Source organism: Strigops habroptila, chromosome 5, assembly GCF_004027225.2.
Source record: "Strigops habroptila isolate Jane chromosome 5, bStrHab1.2.pri, whole genome shotgun sequence".
In the NCBI taxonomy this organism is placed as follows: Eukaryota; Metazoa; Chordata; class Aves; order Psittaciformes; family Psittacidae; genus Strigops; species Strigops habroptila.
In genome coordinates this window covers 7353431-7368275 of record NC_044281.2, presented here as the reverse complement: position 1 = coordinate 7368275, position 14845 = coordinate 7353431, and the positions used below count along the sequence as shown (strand labels likewise).

The 14845-nt window shown below is 35.9% G+C and overlaps 1 protein-coding gene across 7 annotated transcripts in view; it reads left to right on the top strand.

Annotated features, from left to right (window-relative positions):
• TFPI (tissue factor pathway inhibitor) overlaps positions 1 to 14400 on the top strand; it is a 42053-nt gene extending 27653 nt beyond the window's left edge. For 4 of the 7 annotated variants that reach the window (XM_030487213.1, XM_030487215.1, XM_030487214.1 and 1 more), the window contains 6 exons: positions 1953 to 1991; positions 5157 to 5333; positions 6048 to 6143; positions 6629 to 6712; positions 13585 to 13767; positions 14118 to 14400. In XM_030487213.1, coding sequence (XP_030343073.1) covers positions 1953 to 1991; positions 5157 to 5333; positions 6048 to 6143; positions 6629 to 6712; positions 13585 to 13767; positions 14118 to 14230 — 692 coding nt within the window. In that variant the 3' untranslated portion in view covers positions 14231 to 14400. Of the gene's footprint in view, positions 1 to 1952; positions 1992 to 5156; positions 5334 to 6047; positions 6144 to 6628; positions 6713 to 7336; positions 7706 to 13584; positions 13805 to 14117 lie in introns of those variants that run through there. The other 3 variants (XM_030487217.1, XM_030487216.1, XM_030487218.1) reach the window with 3 other exon arrangements.
• The last annotated feature ends 445 nt before the right edge of the window (positions 14401 to 14845 follow it).

Below are 14845 nucleotides of genomic sequence, written 5' to 3'. Positions count from 1 at the left end.
TAAGAGGAGTTTGCCTGTGTGCTCCATTGTTTACTGGATATGAGTAGAAAAACAAATATCACTAGCACAAAGGTCCTAATTTTCAAGGCAGTGAGTATATCTCTTAGGCTACTTAAGCTTCTAACATGGGAAAAAAACCTACCGAAAATGTATCATAACAGAATTTCTACCTGATAAAATTTGCTTTGAAAATATAACACAGACATGTTTCCAGAAGAAAAAGAAAAAAACTATAGTAGGATTATGCCACACAAGGGCAGTACAGCTAATGCTAAGAGCTTATTAGTCATCAGCAACACCTCTTAAAATAGGAGCCACAGGAGGTATATCATTATATAAAGGATGGTTAGAAACACTGTGGAGAATAAGTTGCTAAAACACCTTTCAATTTTGGACTCTGAAGAGATTGTTATAAATAGCGGTGGGAGGGGAGGAACCTTATTAAAATTATGAATTACAGAAAAGATAGGCTACAGATGGCTTGAGTATCTTCTCTTGGTGCTTCTGTAACAAGGAAGGGCACTGCAGCAGCTTTACTTTCCAGTAGTAATTGTTTTCAGTATGAGGTCTTGTTAGTAGGTACCTCCAGGCTGAGACGGGACACAGCTCTCCTGTATCCCCCACCTTCACCAGCTGGGCAGAGCAACTGTATCTTGCACACAAGGTCACAGAGAGGCTGTAGGGATGTTCTTTAGGTGTATGATTTAAAGGCCTTCTGGGAAACATGGCATGGGTGACTAATGCATGTGATTGAAATTCGGATTAAAATTATATTTCCCTTTGCATTCCCCTTCATTTCATGTTTCAAAGGCTAGACTGGGTTACACTGATGCTTTATGAGCAGGTCTCTGGGAGATGTGCATCCACTGAAGCATGAAGAGCCTTCAGCAGTAAAAAGTACTTGTAATGTGTTTCTGCTACTGAACTGCTGCTCTTGGCATATGATATAGGGAATTAGTATCTTTTTAAGGGGTCCGTGATAGCTACATAAGATGGCCAGAGTCAAGCAAATGTATTGCTTCATTAGTTTGATTGCATTTGCTTTCCAGCAGACAACTTTAAGCAAGGCACTAGCTGTACCACTCTATCCCTTTGCTTTTATGCAAGAGGTCAGTAGGCAAGGGCGAGTTTTCGAGAAACTAGCACTTTATAATGCCGTTAAGGAGAGCTCGAGTGCACTATGAAGCAATGCAGTCTCCTAGAAGTGCAGAAAGGTTTGTTTTCAATCACTGTAAAGAAATATTGGGTTGAATTCAGATATCAGGCTTCCTGAGCAAGGACAATAAAACCCAGGCTCTTCCATTAAAAATGGCAGTAGCAACTTCATTACTGCTGATCATGCACTGAAAGAACAGTGCAAACAAGATAGTTAGAGATACTTAGCCAAATGGGCTTTAATATGATAAACAGCACTATGAAAACTTTACTCAGTACATAGTATAGCAAGAGGAATTAGCATGCGAAAGGTCTTTATTGCTAACTACATCAGCTCCAAAGCTATTAGCAGTGTCAGCAGTTAACAGCAGTTTGGTTAAGTTAGTCTGCTAAAATACTCCACTTCTGAAGAGTAAGATTGCATAATACATGATTCTGGTTCCAGTAACATGAAGAGGAATTTCCCTGTTCAATTCAATATTGCCATAATTTGATTCCAGTACTTTCTGTATCCTCAAGTTTCCTGTATAGCAGGTGTTCTCATACAAAGGAAATGATACTTTAGTCCTCCAGAACAAGCTTTTGTGTTACTTCTCTAATAAGGAGAAAAAAAAGGGGAAGAGATGCTATACTCTTCCTCCTCAGTGCTCATCATTACTGCTAAACACCCTGGTAACACAGGTGAGAATTATCAAATTATCAGGATTGATTTTGCTAAGTACTTTAATACTTTTTTTTTCTTTTTTTTTCTTTTTTTTGGGGGGGGTGATGTGTTTTTTGTTTCATTTCTATTGCAGAATTGCCTCGGAAGAGGATGTTGGCAAACATTAAGAAAGGTAATTATGTTTACATTACAATCTAAGGCTCTTATACAACAATAAGGCATTTAGCTGCTTTTGGTACGTTCTTTATGTAAGCTATCAAAAGCAATCAAAACCAGCAATGTCAGACTAAAGTGAGTTCTTACTCCTAGTCTCCTTTTGTTTTCATCGAAGACTTTGAGGACAGTTGTGGTCACTGGAGATGGTAGCTGCAATCTCTTCTCCCCAAAATATACACATCATGACACTTTTTTTTTCTCTTTTTTCAGTAAAGAGAAAAAGACTCTGCAGAGATTCAAGCATTGTATAATTAGCCATGATGTGGAACTCTTATTGTGTGTTTTGAGACTTATCTAAATGCTTCCTCCATTGTTAGAAAAATAGGAAAAAATCACTCTGAAACAGAACTTTTCAAGCATTGCCTGGGTAGGAGTTAACAGAGGTTAGGGCAGATCCCCTAATTACACATGAAGTCATGGAGCAAGTTTCTCATTCGTGAAGGGGCAGACTGTTTAAAGAAATTTAAATGCCAGATACCCAGACTTCCTAAATAGCCAGTGCTTAAGCACCGAGAATCATTTGTCTGAAATACTGTTGGTCTGTTCAATATCCTTGTTAGGAACGTAGGTTACCTTAAGTTTGACACTTAATAGAGCTTGTGAAGACTCATTCCACCCTTCCCACTTGGGAGACTTACCTGGATTGGGCCCAATGCTGGTACGCAGAGTTTTACAAATACAGACTTGAATACATTTCTTCACAAGTCAGCTTGTCTTTCTCTGCTTACACCTTCATTACCCTCCTTGAATTGCTGTGCATTTAACTCCTCACAGACATACTAATATTTGCACATATGTTTTGAAGTAGATTAACTACTTTATCTTTGCAGAATGGTCTTTGTAATATTTTCATACTGGGAGTGGGGGGGGGGGGGAAAGGGGAAGAGGAGTGAGCAGGCGGCTGCGTGGTTCTGAGTTACCAGCTGTGCTTAAAGCTGTTTTCTACTGTCTTTCCCATTCTTAATGCATTTAAAAAAAAAAAAGTGATTCCATGCTATGGAAGTTACTACAGTTGATTTCCTACAGATGCTGCAGACATTTGGCACTACTTCTTTTAAAGTCTGACCCTAGTTCCCTGCTTTTAAAGACAAAACAGAACATATTCCATTAAATTCAGCTCGTGGCTATCATCAACATCATTACATGTTTACTATTGTTTAGAGTAATGTAGTCTTGAATATTGAGTCTCTGAAGAAAGACATGGCATTTAGAAGGGTAATACTAGTTTGTGTAGTTAGAATTATATTGCCTTCATGACCTGTCTCTCCAAAAGTGGCTATAAAAGCTCAACTTATTTGGACCTAATTTCCTTTTGCTGCAAGAACCATTTTAATATTAGGATTTTCAAAATGAAGAACAGCTGGTTTTAATAATCCGTCATACTCCTGTAGTCTACATACTCTTATTAGTATCTATCTAATAATATTTTTCTTTTGCTTCACAATTTTATGCAATGTTTCTTGAAAGAATTGTTTCTGTAGCTCCTATTGTCTGTGAGCTCTAATGGATGGTATATGGAATAGATATCACTCTGGTAGATTCTTGCCTGCTACCTGTGGCATAACCATCTCATTTCCGTTCCTAGCCGAAAGCATACCTTATGCCTTGTCCATACCTTTCATATTTGTTTGTCTATCTGAACTTAGTTTTGTAAATCAAATGCAGCACAATAGGTGCTGCATTTGAATAGTAAGAAACGTGAAATACCTGAACTGTAGAATACATATACTCACTGGCAACGAATTAAGTTTTAGTGAAAAATCAAATTTAAGCTATCCAGGAGTGCTTAAAATAGTTGATTTTGTTACTTTATACAACAATGTTTTAATGGTTTAATTTTACATGAGATCTCTGAAAATTACATTTCACTGTTCATGAAGATTTCTAACAGTTGAAACACAAGATATTGACAGTTATTTCTTGGAAAAACATTATGAGCTATTATAATGTTTTATATAAACATATAATGTTCATCAGCTGAATTTAATAATGATCTTATTCTAGCAGTTTTTTAATAGATACTTGATAAACCAGATGTAATAGAATTAACTTCCTTGCAACTCCATAATCTACTCCAAAAATGTTACGAACTTCAATGTAATTATGCTATAGCAATTTTTATTAAAATAGCAGCCCTCTGCACACTGTTTTAGTCTCAATATTCTATCAAGTTTCACAGGTAAGGCTTTTATATGTCATGTCTGATACGATTGTCCTATATGATGGCTAAATACACTTCTCTCTGCAAGTCAGCTCAATCAAGAATCATATTTCAAAGTATCTGATAGTGAGAATTGGAGGATACCTCTGCAAATATTTGATTATTGTTTTCATGAATTTCTTTTAAGCATACAATTTTGAGAAAAAAATAGAATATGTTGAGAAATTGACATTTGGGGATTATTGTATGGCTATGTGGTTTTCTCGTCTGCCAGAAGCCATGATATCATGCCTTGATATTCAGTCAAATTACGCAGTATTCATTTGATAACTTTTTCTTGGTTGACATTGTAGTTACTGTGATTGCAAACTAGGAACTGGGACTGAAAAATGATCATAAGAACAGTTGCTCTGTCTTCCAGTTTCCTGTATCCTCTAACAGCAATAGACTGTGCCAGACAAAATGTCAGATTTTTTTTTGTTCTTTTTTTAGTACTATTTCCTTTTTGCTTCTATTTTAACATTGCTTTCTGTATAATTCACACTAACATTGACTAAAATTACTACATAAATGACAAGAATGTGTGCTTCGATTCAAATGATCCAGCTGAGATTTACATCTCATTTTATTTCAGAGTAAAAGCTAGTTTTCATCTTAGAGCTTTAATGTAAGAGGACACTTAAAGGATTCATTAGTCCTTAATTTGCAAGATATAATTTACCAGCTACTTGAAAAGAGAATAAAAAGCAATAAAAATACCCCTTTAATGCCCCAGCATAATAATGCATTGTTATATATAAAACAAAAGCAGTACCATAAAACAGCAGTTATTTTACAGTTGTTCTTTAGTCCAAAGTTACAGGTTTATTTTGTAAACTTCCTCCAGTTCTATTGTTGTCTTGGAATGCGTGTTGATTTTTTTCTTCCCCCACCCTGTTCATCATTTACCATTGTTTGTAGAAAAGCCCAACTTCTGCTTTCATGAGAAAGACCCTGGAATTTGCCGAGGCTATTTTTCCAGGTACTTCTATAACAAAGAGACAAAGTTATGTGAAGTATTCAAGTATGGTGGGTGCCTTGGAAACCAGAACAACTTCAAGAATTTGGAAGAATGCCAGACTACTTGCCAAGGCAACTGTAAGTTGCTGTCCTCATTAGTTTTATTCTTGTATAAACAATACTGCATCTTATACAATATTATACAATATTGTATCTTGCATGGAAAAAAAGGCAACATAGGGTACGCTGAAGTGGCCATAATTTATATTTGTAATTAACATTAATTATATATACATTTTAAATAAAAAATATAAGCTAAACCAACTGGTAGGTACTATTAACTGTAATTAATATTACAGGTTTTTAAGTTCTTCCTTATGACAGTTAATGTAAAATCTGGCAGCTGCTTGGCTTTATAATATCATAAAATGCTATTTTTTTTTTTTTTAACCCATACATCTGCATATACTCTTTCCAGACTAAGTCTTGTAGTGAGAAGAGGTGCCAGTGTAGGGATTCCTTATTGTGCATCGCTAGCTTCCCACCAAAGTATCATGGGAAACCTGTCCCTCACTTCTGAATGATTTGGGTGTGCAACTGAGGCTACAAAACAGCCATTCAGACAGATCATAGATCTTCATCCACTTTCTTGTCCTACTAGTTCCTATGAATTGAAGTCTGACATAACACCTCCACATAAATTTGTATACATACCCAAGAAGAAAGAAAAGATTAGGGGCCATTGCCATAGTTTAAATAGATCAAAGTTTTTACCTTAGTGATATTGAATCCTTGGTACCAATTTGGGTTTGGGTTTTTCTCCTTATTGTTTTCCTTTTGTTTTTCTTTTAGCAAATTTATTGCCAATTGTTCCACCAGAAGAGCACCCTAACACTGTGAACAGTAGTTCCCCGGTAGAAGAACCCAACCAGTTCCCTGGGATTTTTGGTAAGAATTTGCTTTTGCTGTTTATAGTTATCCTTCTTTATTGCAGATGCTCCTTCTCCACTCACTTTCCCATTTATTTGAAGATATATATGTTATTTGAAATCTGTAAGCACAGTGAAGACAGAAACATTAAAAATAACTTCATAACCATTTTCTTGTCAGTAATACATATTTTGAAAAAGGCTTACAATTGCAAAGGTTAGTATGTCTGCTAGTTATATAAAAACAACCTTACCAACCATGTTTGATTTAAATCTTTCATTGGTAAAATTAAAGAAGAAAAAGGAATCCATCCCAAAAATACCTCAGCACACGAGTTTCCTATGCCTTTGGGACTTAAAGAGATGCTTGCTGCCTTTTAGTGGTATTAATACTGGCATGGAGCAAGGCAAATGGGTACCAATCGTAAGTTATTTTCAGAGCTTTGTTGTGTCCAAAAAACCATCACATGCAGTTTCACACACACCTCTTTTTTTCCCTTTTAGTAAATTTGCTGCCAAATGAGAAGTCCAACACTCTGAACAGTAGTTCCCCAAAAGAGAAGAGCAACCAGTTTCCCATTTTTTTTGGTAAGAATTCGCTTCTGCAGTTCTTAGCTCCTGGTCTTTTATGTGCCCTCTGGGTTGCTTTTCCATTTCCACCCATTTTCCAACATTCCTGAGACTAAAGAATGGGCTTCCATCTATGTCAACTGTTTTCATAAGCAGAGAAAGTCAAAGATAAATTGCTACTGAGAGATCTTACATAAATATCAGAAAGTGGAAGACTGACCAAATCTTACGCTCTTCTGAAAGTGTGTGTTTCCCGAAGGTCTGATAAATACAAAAAGAGCAAAAGAAGTGATGCAGAGTTCTTTTAGTCAAAATTATCATTTTTGTGAGGATCTAACTGGCAGCTGATTTAAAGCTCCTTTTATCCATTAAAAAAAAGGGACCATATTTGGATTTTGGGATATGGCACGGTATATTTATCATAATACATTTTCACTAAGATAATCAGAGTGAGTATGAATAAATTTTGTGTCTGCTTCACAGTATTTTTGCATTATGTATTATAATGCAGATGGGACCTTTGCTGTAGAGTGCTAGGTTTTAATAGTTTCTGCATCTGGAGGCTGTCCACTAGAGATTGCTGGTACTTGCTCACACTGTAAAAGGTGATTGAATTTGAGGCATGTCATTTTTGATCCACAGTTATGCAAGAGGAAACAACAAACAGTTGGAAAAAGCCTGAGCGTTCTTACCAAGTATTTCTGTTATTTTTTTTGCATTTACACTTATTTGTACTTTTGGGAGTTGAGTGATGACTTACAGACGCATTAAGGTTTTTGTGGTTTACATGATCTGTAAGATAATGGGCATGTAAGATAAAATTTCTGTGTTTTTTGCTTGGAATGGTATGTCTAATAAAGCTTGAATGTGTGTTGTATTCTATTTTTTTGTTTGCACTGTGATCCATGTTTACTGTTGGGTTGAGGTAAGTTTCTGTGATAGCTGGATTGTTCACTTACCACATACAAAGCATCAATACATGCTGTTATTAAAATGACTGAATATAAACCAGTAAAGCTTTTGGCAACTTATTTTACTGAAAAATAATTTACTTATTTAATGCCTGGTAATAAGTGTATGGACATAAGAGCATACATGTTCCCTGAGGGTTTTGACTCATAATATGAATCCTCAAAACTAATCTACATAAGCAACAGGGCATGATTTACTGTTTTCTCAGAGGAAATGGAAGGGTTCTTGGTTGTGTCAGCAACAGTGAATTTTCTGGTACAGCAGATTTTTGGAGGGAGAGATGAGGGTAAGAGAAAGAGAAGATTTGAAGGTTAGTGGAAGAAAGGGTCCGGGAACAGTCGTGGGTGGAGCTAGTGTAGCTGGATGGGTCAGGTAAGATATACGAGCTTGGAAGGACCAGTGCCTTTCAGTGGGAGTCTGAAGGCCCCACAGGTTCTTCCCTACTATATAACCTTTGTCTGTCTTGCACTAGCTTGCCATGTGCAGGCAACTCCTGCTATTCTGTTTATCAGCCTGTAGCTTTCAGGCTGCTGGGATGAGCTAAAATCTTGTGCTTTTGTGCAATCCCACTACAGAGGGAGGAAGGTATAGGGCCAAAACTGACAGGTGGTTTTTCCACATAGACATGGAGAACATAGCCTCCATTCCTGGTATTAATAGAGGCAGAGGTGTAAATTGAAGTTGTAAAGTAGAGCCATCTCACACAAACATGCACTGTGACTCTCCCCTCAGTGAGTCAAGAATCTATCAGTGCACATAGGTCAGAATGGACTGTTTGGGAAGGAGTGGCTGATGTCCATCTTCTCAAACACACACAAAGTCACTGGTCTGCCACTATAACATCTATTTTGCACGCATATTGGCCTGGCTATGTATCTTTTTTTTTTTTTTTTTTTTTTAAATACATGACCACCATTAGAAAGATTTTGCAAGAAGTTGTGTTTTATCGAATACCTGACCTCACAATTGAAATGCTATTTCATCCTGATTTCAAGAAAAAAATATGTATTATTGGTGGTATGTATAACTATGACATCAGATTATTAGACTTCCAATAATGTTCTTGATCTTCAGAAAATTAAACTCTTCAATTAAACTCTTCTTTTGGCCAAACAAAACATCTTTTTTTTCCTGCATATGAACATGAAACTTACAGTGCTGTCTCTCAGCAATGAACTTTCTGCAGAGAGTGATGGTTGTTCTGGTCTTACTCTGCTGCAAGATCTAAAATAACTTTTATTCTGGGAAAGTTAAGAGAAAGTGAAGCCAAGAATAAAAGGTTTCATTTTTAGATTGTGCAAAGTGTTCTATGATAGGAAATTACGAGTGCTATACTCTACATTTGATTTGTGAGATCTAAGTGGGGTGCAGGATCAAAAGTCAACTCACCAAATATGGAATGGCACACAGAGACAGTTTAGGGCCATATCTTTTGCTGATATAAATTGACATGGTTCTATTTGCTATAATGGATCTGCTGTAATTTGTACCTATAGAGTACTGTCAAGTACAGATGACTCATTATTTTTGTAATAGTTTGTCTACCTGAAGATTCTTTTATTTTCTCTCTGCTGCAACCAGAAATGAGATACTGAAGTCTATATGTATCAAAAATCTGGCAATAAATCTAAAGCTTCTTGAAAGTCACACACCCGTGTCTAGCAAAACAGAATACAGTAAGCATTGTTCCTCATCCAGATCATTTCAAACTTATTTTGTGCTGTGATGAATTAATAGTTCTTTGTCACACCACTCCAGATAATCCTGAGAGATAATGATTAATGTTGCAATGCAAAGTTGGGATTATTTTGATAAATGTGAGTCTATATCTGGGTAGCTATGTTTCAGAGATTCTGAAGTATGATCAAGTCATCTTTTCACACCACAGAGGAGTGTGCCTGGGATTCATGAGAATGCTGTATCATAAGAATTAAAGCATACATGTTTAGAGCTTGTTTAGGTAGCAGTGAAGGGTAATGTACAGAAGTCTTATAGGTAAGAACAATAGCCTACTTTTTGTCTACTTTTATTATTTCATATAACTAACTAGTTTACCTTTTTTTTTTTTCCCAGAAACAAAATATTAAATATTGCAATTTTGGTCTTATTTCTCACCAAAACAAAATCAGTCTAAACATCTGCAAATTCAAATTAAAAAAAAAATAGTAACGTAAAGATAAGGTAACAGAAAGATCTACACCGTATTTCACTGTTGTAAAACCTGAAATTCATTTGAGAAGCCCCTGCAGAGCTAGTGGGGGAGTTCCAGTTCCCAAGCTCTACTTCAAGTCATAGAATCGTAGAATCATAGAATAGTTATGGTTGGAAAGGACCTTAAGATCATCTAGTTCCAACCCCCCTGCCATGGGCAGGGACACCTTGCACTAAACCACGTGGCCCAAGGCTCTGTCCAACCTGGCCTTGAACACCGCCAGGGATGGAGCATCCACAGCCTCCCTGGGCAACCCATTCCAAGATCTAATTTCCTTCAAAAGTTTTTGATGGAATTGGCATGTTTCTGAGGAACACTTTGTATTTCATTGTCTTGGCATTTTCCAGAAGAAAACTTTACACCTGGAAATGTTTGACTAGCTCAGCTTGGAAGCTTTCATTTGTCCTTTGGCTGTATGAATTGTAATTTTTTTTTTCCCATGCTTTTTCATGACCTGACTCATGATGAATATATTTTGCAAATAATATACATAGCAAATCTGAGTTTATGAGCTTGCTGTTGGGTATTTAAACCCAATTTCAGTCAGATATTTTGGATAAACAGAATAGCATGAACACAGGGGTGAAGCCAGAATCTTAAGGCTTGTTGCTGTAAATGTAAATAACCAGTTGGTTTCTGTAGAAATCACATCAAAGGCCAGAGGATGGGCTATGTAGTTGCATGTATTAAAAGGTTAGAAAGCATTTAATGACATCTGTTAATTTTCAGGTTCATATGATCCACTTGATGTTAACATGTAATGAGTTATGTAATGTAATGGGTATGCTACTTGCACTGTGAAAAAGGTTTGATAAAATGTAATCTAAATTGAGAAAAAAAGTAGAGTTACAAACAGCATTTCTATCTCAAGTAGCCTCTCAATAAAACTGATATCTGTAATTCATAGATCTGTAATAACTAGGTTGGGGAAAACAATTCTGATAGTGGGACATGTATTGCTGGGGTTTTGTTTTTTTTACTGTTTTCAGTGTGCACCTTTCCTCTCTGTGTAGTTTTGTGGGTTGTGGGTTTTGCTGCTTTCGTTTTCTCTTTTCCTTCATAGAATAAGCAAGAGAGAAAACAATTCAACAACACTCAGTAAAATGAGGTTGTAAAACCAAAACATTGAGAGAGAAACTCAAGAACAGGCGTAATATCTAAACGCACTGTAACAACATGTAATTACATGTATAAGCACAGCATTAAAAGCTGGGGCTGATAGATTGTCCTGCCAGTCTAGATGTTGGGCTGGGCATGACACAATATGTATTTTTTTTTACAGTAACTTACAGATAACAGGTCTTTCAGTGGTATATTAAAATCAATTAATAATTTTTATGATCCTTGGCAGGCAGGAAATTATGATAGTAATTTAATTTTTATTTTAATATATATTTCAACTATATATATATAGTTGAAAAACACGGCTGCTGTATGGCAGTTAAGAGGTTTTCTTCATGGGCTGGTTGCTTCTGTGGTTATAAAGACTATGCAGATATTTTGAAGATGGACAGGAATAGCATTTGCTATCTGGGACATTTATCTAGCAATGATCTAGACAAAGAACAACATAAGTTTTAGAAAGAGTACACGAAGGATTCTGAATAGCATTTGGATACTGCTGTGCCAGTTGCGTTATATGTACATAGGTAATCCTTACTACTAACCACCTTGCTGACTCCGTGGCTCCCCCTAAAGTTTACAGTTGTTGTGAGAAATCCTTCATAAAGGGACTGTGGAGTCTTTGGAAACTTCTACATACCAGATAAGTAATTTACATTATGAAGTATGTACTTAAATTCCATCATATAATTAACAAACCTATGCTGTTTGGCCCTTTCCTTGTTGGCAAGCTTTTCTGCTTTGTTCTTTTTAGGTTCAGAAATTATCAGGTTAAAATAGGTAAGCATTTATTTTTTAATGTTGCTGAACATGTACTTTGAAAACTCTCCAGCTAAAGAGATTAGATTAATTCTAGGTATAAGAGTTCTCAGAGTGGTACCAAAAGCACTGCATTACTTAATTTAACTGCCATGTTAATTATAAATAAAACACTAGTTTTAATATCAATTGTATCACATTGTGGGCTCTTACTCTGGATCCAGGGTGAACCTGTCTCTTACAATAATGTCACAATTATAAGAAGAAATAGTGCTCATTTTATAACCTGAAACTGATTTAATCTAACTTCAAAAAACAACTCATGACTCAATTTTTGCATTTCAGGATTCTTTTTGTATAGTATGATAATACTAACACAGCTTATTATTATTAATTTCATTTTGCTGTCTTATATATCACCATGCTGTTTCTTTCCCAGCAGTTTTTCGTACTTTTTCACCATGCCAGTTCAGCTATTACATTTGACAGATTAATGTTTTTCAGCAGGTGTAATGTGTAAGACGTGTCCTGGGTTCAGCTTAAACCATGACAACATGTAAGATGTATCATGTTCTTTTTGGATATTTTCTTGTCAGCCTCTTGAATTGGCCAGTTTAATTCATAACTTTTGCTTTCAGCAACTTAGCTGCTTCCCACTTCTGTGACAACAGGGTGTCTTCAGCTCTGCCGTAACCCAAATTATTCTCTAAATACTTGTTTTTTCTTCTGAACCACTTCTACCTAGCTTTGTAACTTCAAGAAGGACATCTGACTAGCTGCACGTGCCCATTTATGCACTCAGATCTCAGCTATCTCAATTCTGCTACTTCTTGAAGGGAAATGGTGCTCCTTTAGGTCCCTCATAACTGATGATATAATGGCTCCCATTCAGTTTCCTACATCCTGTGCAGCAATTGTACCAGTTCTGATTTTGTATGAGTCACTCCAGGGTGATAGATGATGGCTTCTCCAGGTTTGGGAATTCTGGCATGGGTTTGTTTCTTGAGCTTGTTCCAGCACCCAGGTACTTCGGATACCTCGGGTAATTTGGATACCTCAGGCTCACCTTCCAGTGTTCCAGTTCTCAGACTCTCACTTGCAGCAGCACTGAAGAAAGAAACCATCAGCCTGCTCCCTGGAATGGTAAAAACCTAACTGCAGCACTAAAGCACGAGCATCTCAAGTCACTTTGTGCACTCATTCTTCACGTGCAATTCTTTGTTATTCTTCAAGTTACAAGCTATTTCTTGATAATTGCTCAGTGTTTTCCAATAGACCAACTTCTGTTACTTAGGTCAAGCTTTCTGTATTCATGACAAACGTAATATTAAGGTATCGAATCTTACACTGGAAATGCTGGGTATTTTTACCTTCTACTTGATTTCAGAATGTCTAGCAGTAATGAACTCATTAATTATCATAAATATTTACCATATTTTTAAAACTGTCCAAGTTTATTTCACTGTCTACAAATACTTCACTTGAAACTTCTCTTAACTGAATTTGAATAGTATCTCCTATCACATAAATGGTAATTTTATCACTAAATATGTAGTAACAATCCTCGATTTCAGGTAAGTTTTTGCTGGGTTTTGGAATTCAAAGAAAGAATAACATTTGCTGTAGTATTTTCTGTAATCATAAAAAAGAAAGGTTCTTAGGTAACGTATCCTGGATTTTCAGGAGGGCAGAATTAAATTTGCCAGTAAATTTTATCTAAATGTCAAAGTTCTGTTGGCTTCAAATCTCATATATAGTATCAACATAACAGAAAACTGGTAAACTGCAGTGTTGTCTCTAACCTTGTTTCTCTTGGTATTTCTAGAACCACCCCCTATCCCTTCTTTGTGCATGACACCTATGGACAGAGGACTTTGTAGAGCCAAAGAGTTAAGATTTTTCTACAACTTCTCAACTGGAAGATGTCACACATTTAGCTACAGTGGTTGTGGTGGGAATGAAAATAATTTCACCTCCAGAAAGTCATGTTTGAGGATCTGCAAGAAAGGTATGGGGAGTGATTCTGCCGCAGACTATCATAAGAGGTAAATGTTATACACGCTGAAATATTCTTGCAAATTTTGTCAGCAAGTATTGGCCCAATAAAACGTAATAGTTGAAAGTCTTAGAAAAGTGAAAATGGAAGTCAGAGCTAGAGAGGGAAAGATGTACAGTAAAATACAGTGCACAAGAACATATATAAGACAACTTGGAATTTGTCAGGCATATGAAGACTTAGGTAAGACAATGTTCTCTTTTTTTAATAATATTTCTTCAAAACAAGACTTGCCTCTTATTTCTGATAATTTTGGATGTGTTAGTCATACAGCATCTAATCTTTCTTCATTTTAACCTTAGGATTCAATAAAAAAAAAGGTGAAAGAAGATTAATAAAAATCAAGAAGAAAAGAAAGAAAGAGTCAGTAAAGGCTCTGGGCAAGGAAACCATCCCTGAAAGAACACAGCTTTGATATTTATGGAAATGTGAAGTAAACTACTGCTCACCTGTGAATGAAAGCCTTTAGTGTACACCTTTTAAATATATTTACTGTACTGATTATTTTGATTACATTATTATTAAGCTGCTCGTTTTTATTATGTATTCCTCATTCATGTTAATAAACATAACCTTTTACTTTGATACAGGCTCTTGAATTGTAGTTCAATTGTATATAATTGTCAGAGCTGGAAACAGGACAGAACAGACTGTGTGGGTGTATAACTCATGATTAAGAAGCAGACAAGATTCAAGTTTACCCCAATATTCTTTTTTTGAAATCTATTTTTGTGCTAAAGAAAGCATAAAGCTTGTCAAGGAATAATCACTTGTCAAGTATGATTGTTTCAATCATAGATTAAAAGATAGGTCTATTGCTAAAAAGAGGAAATAGACACTGGGTTTGTTTTAATCAGATTTATTTTAGGTTATGCAAGCCAGATTTAACTCCATCAAAGTGCATGTAACTACACTATTGTAAAGTGAGTATGAGATCAGAGTTAACTCACCAAAAACCATAAAGAGTGTTAAAGTTGTAAATGTGTGAAATAATGACAGATATTTGCAAAGATTTAAACGTGTATTTGCT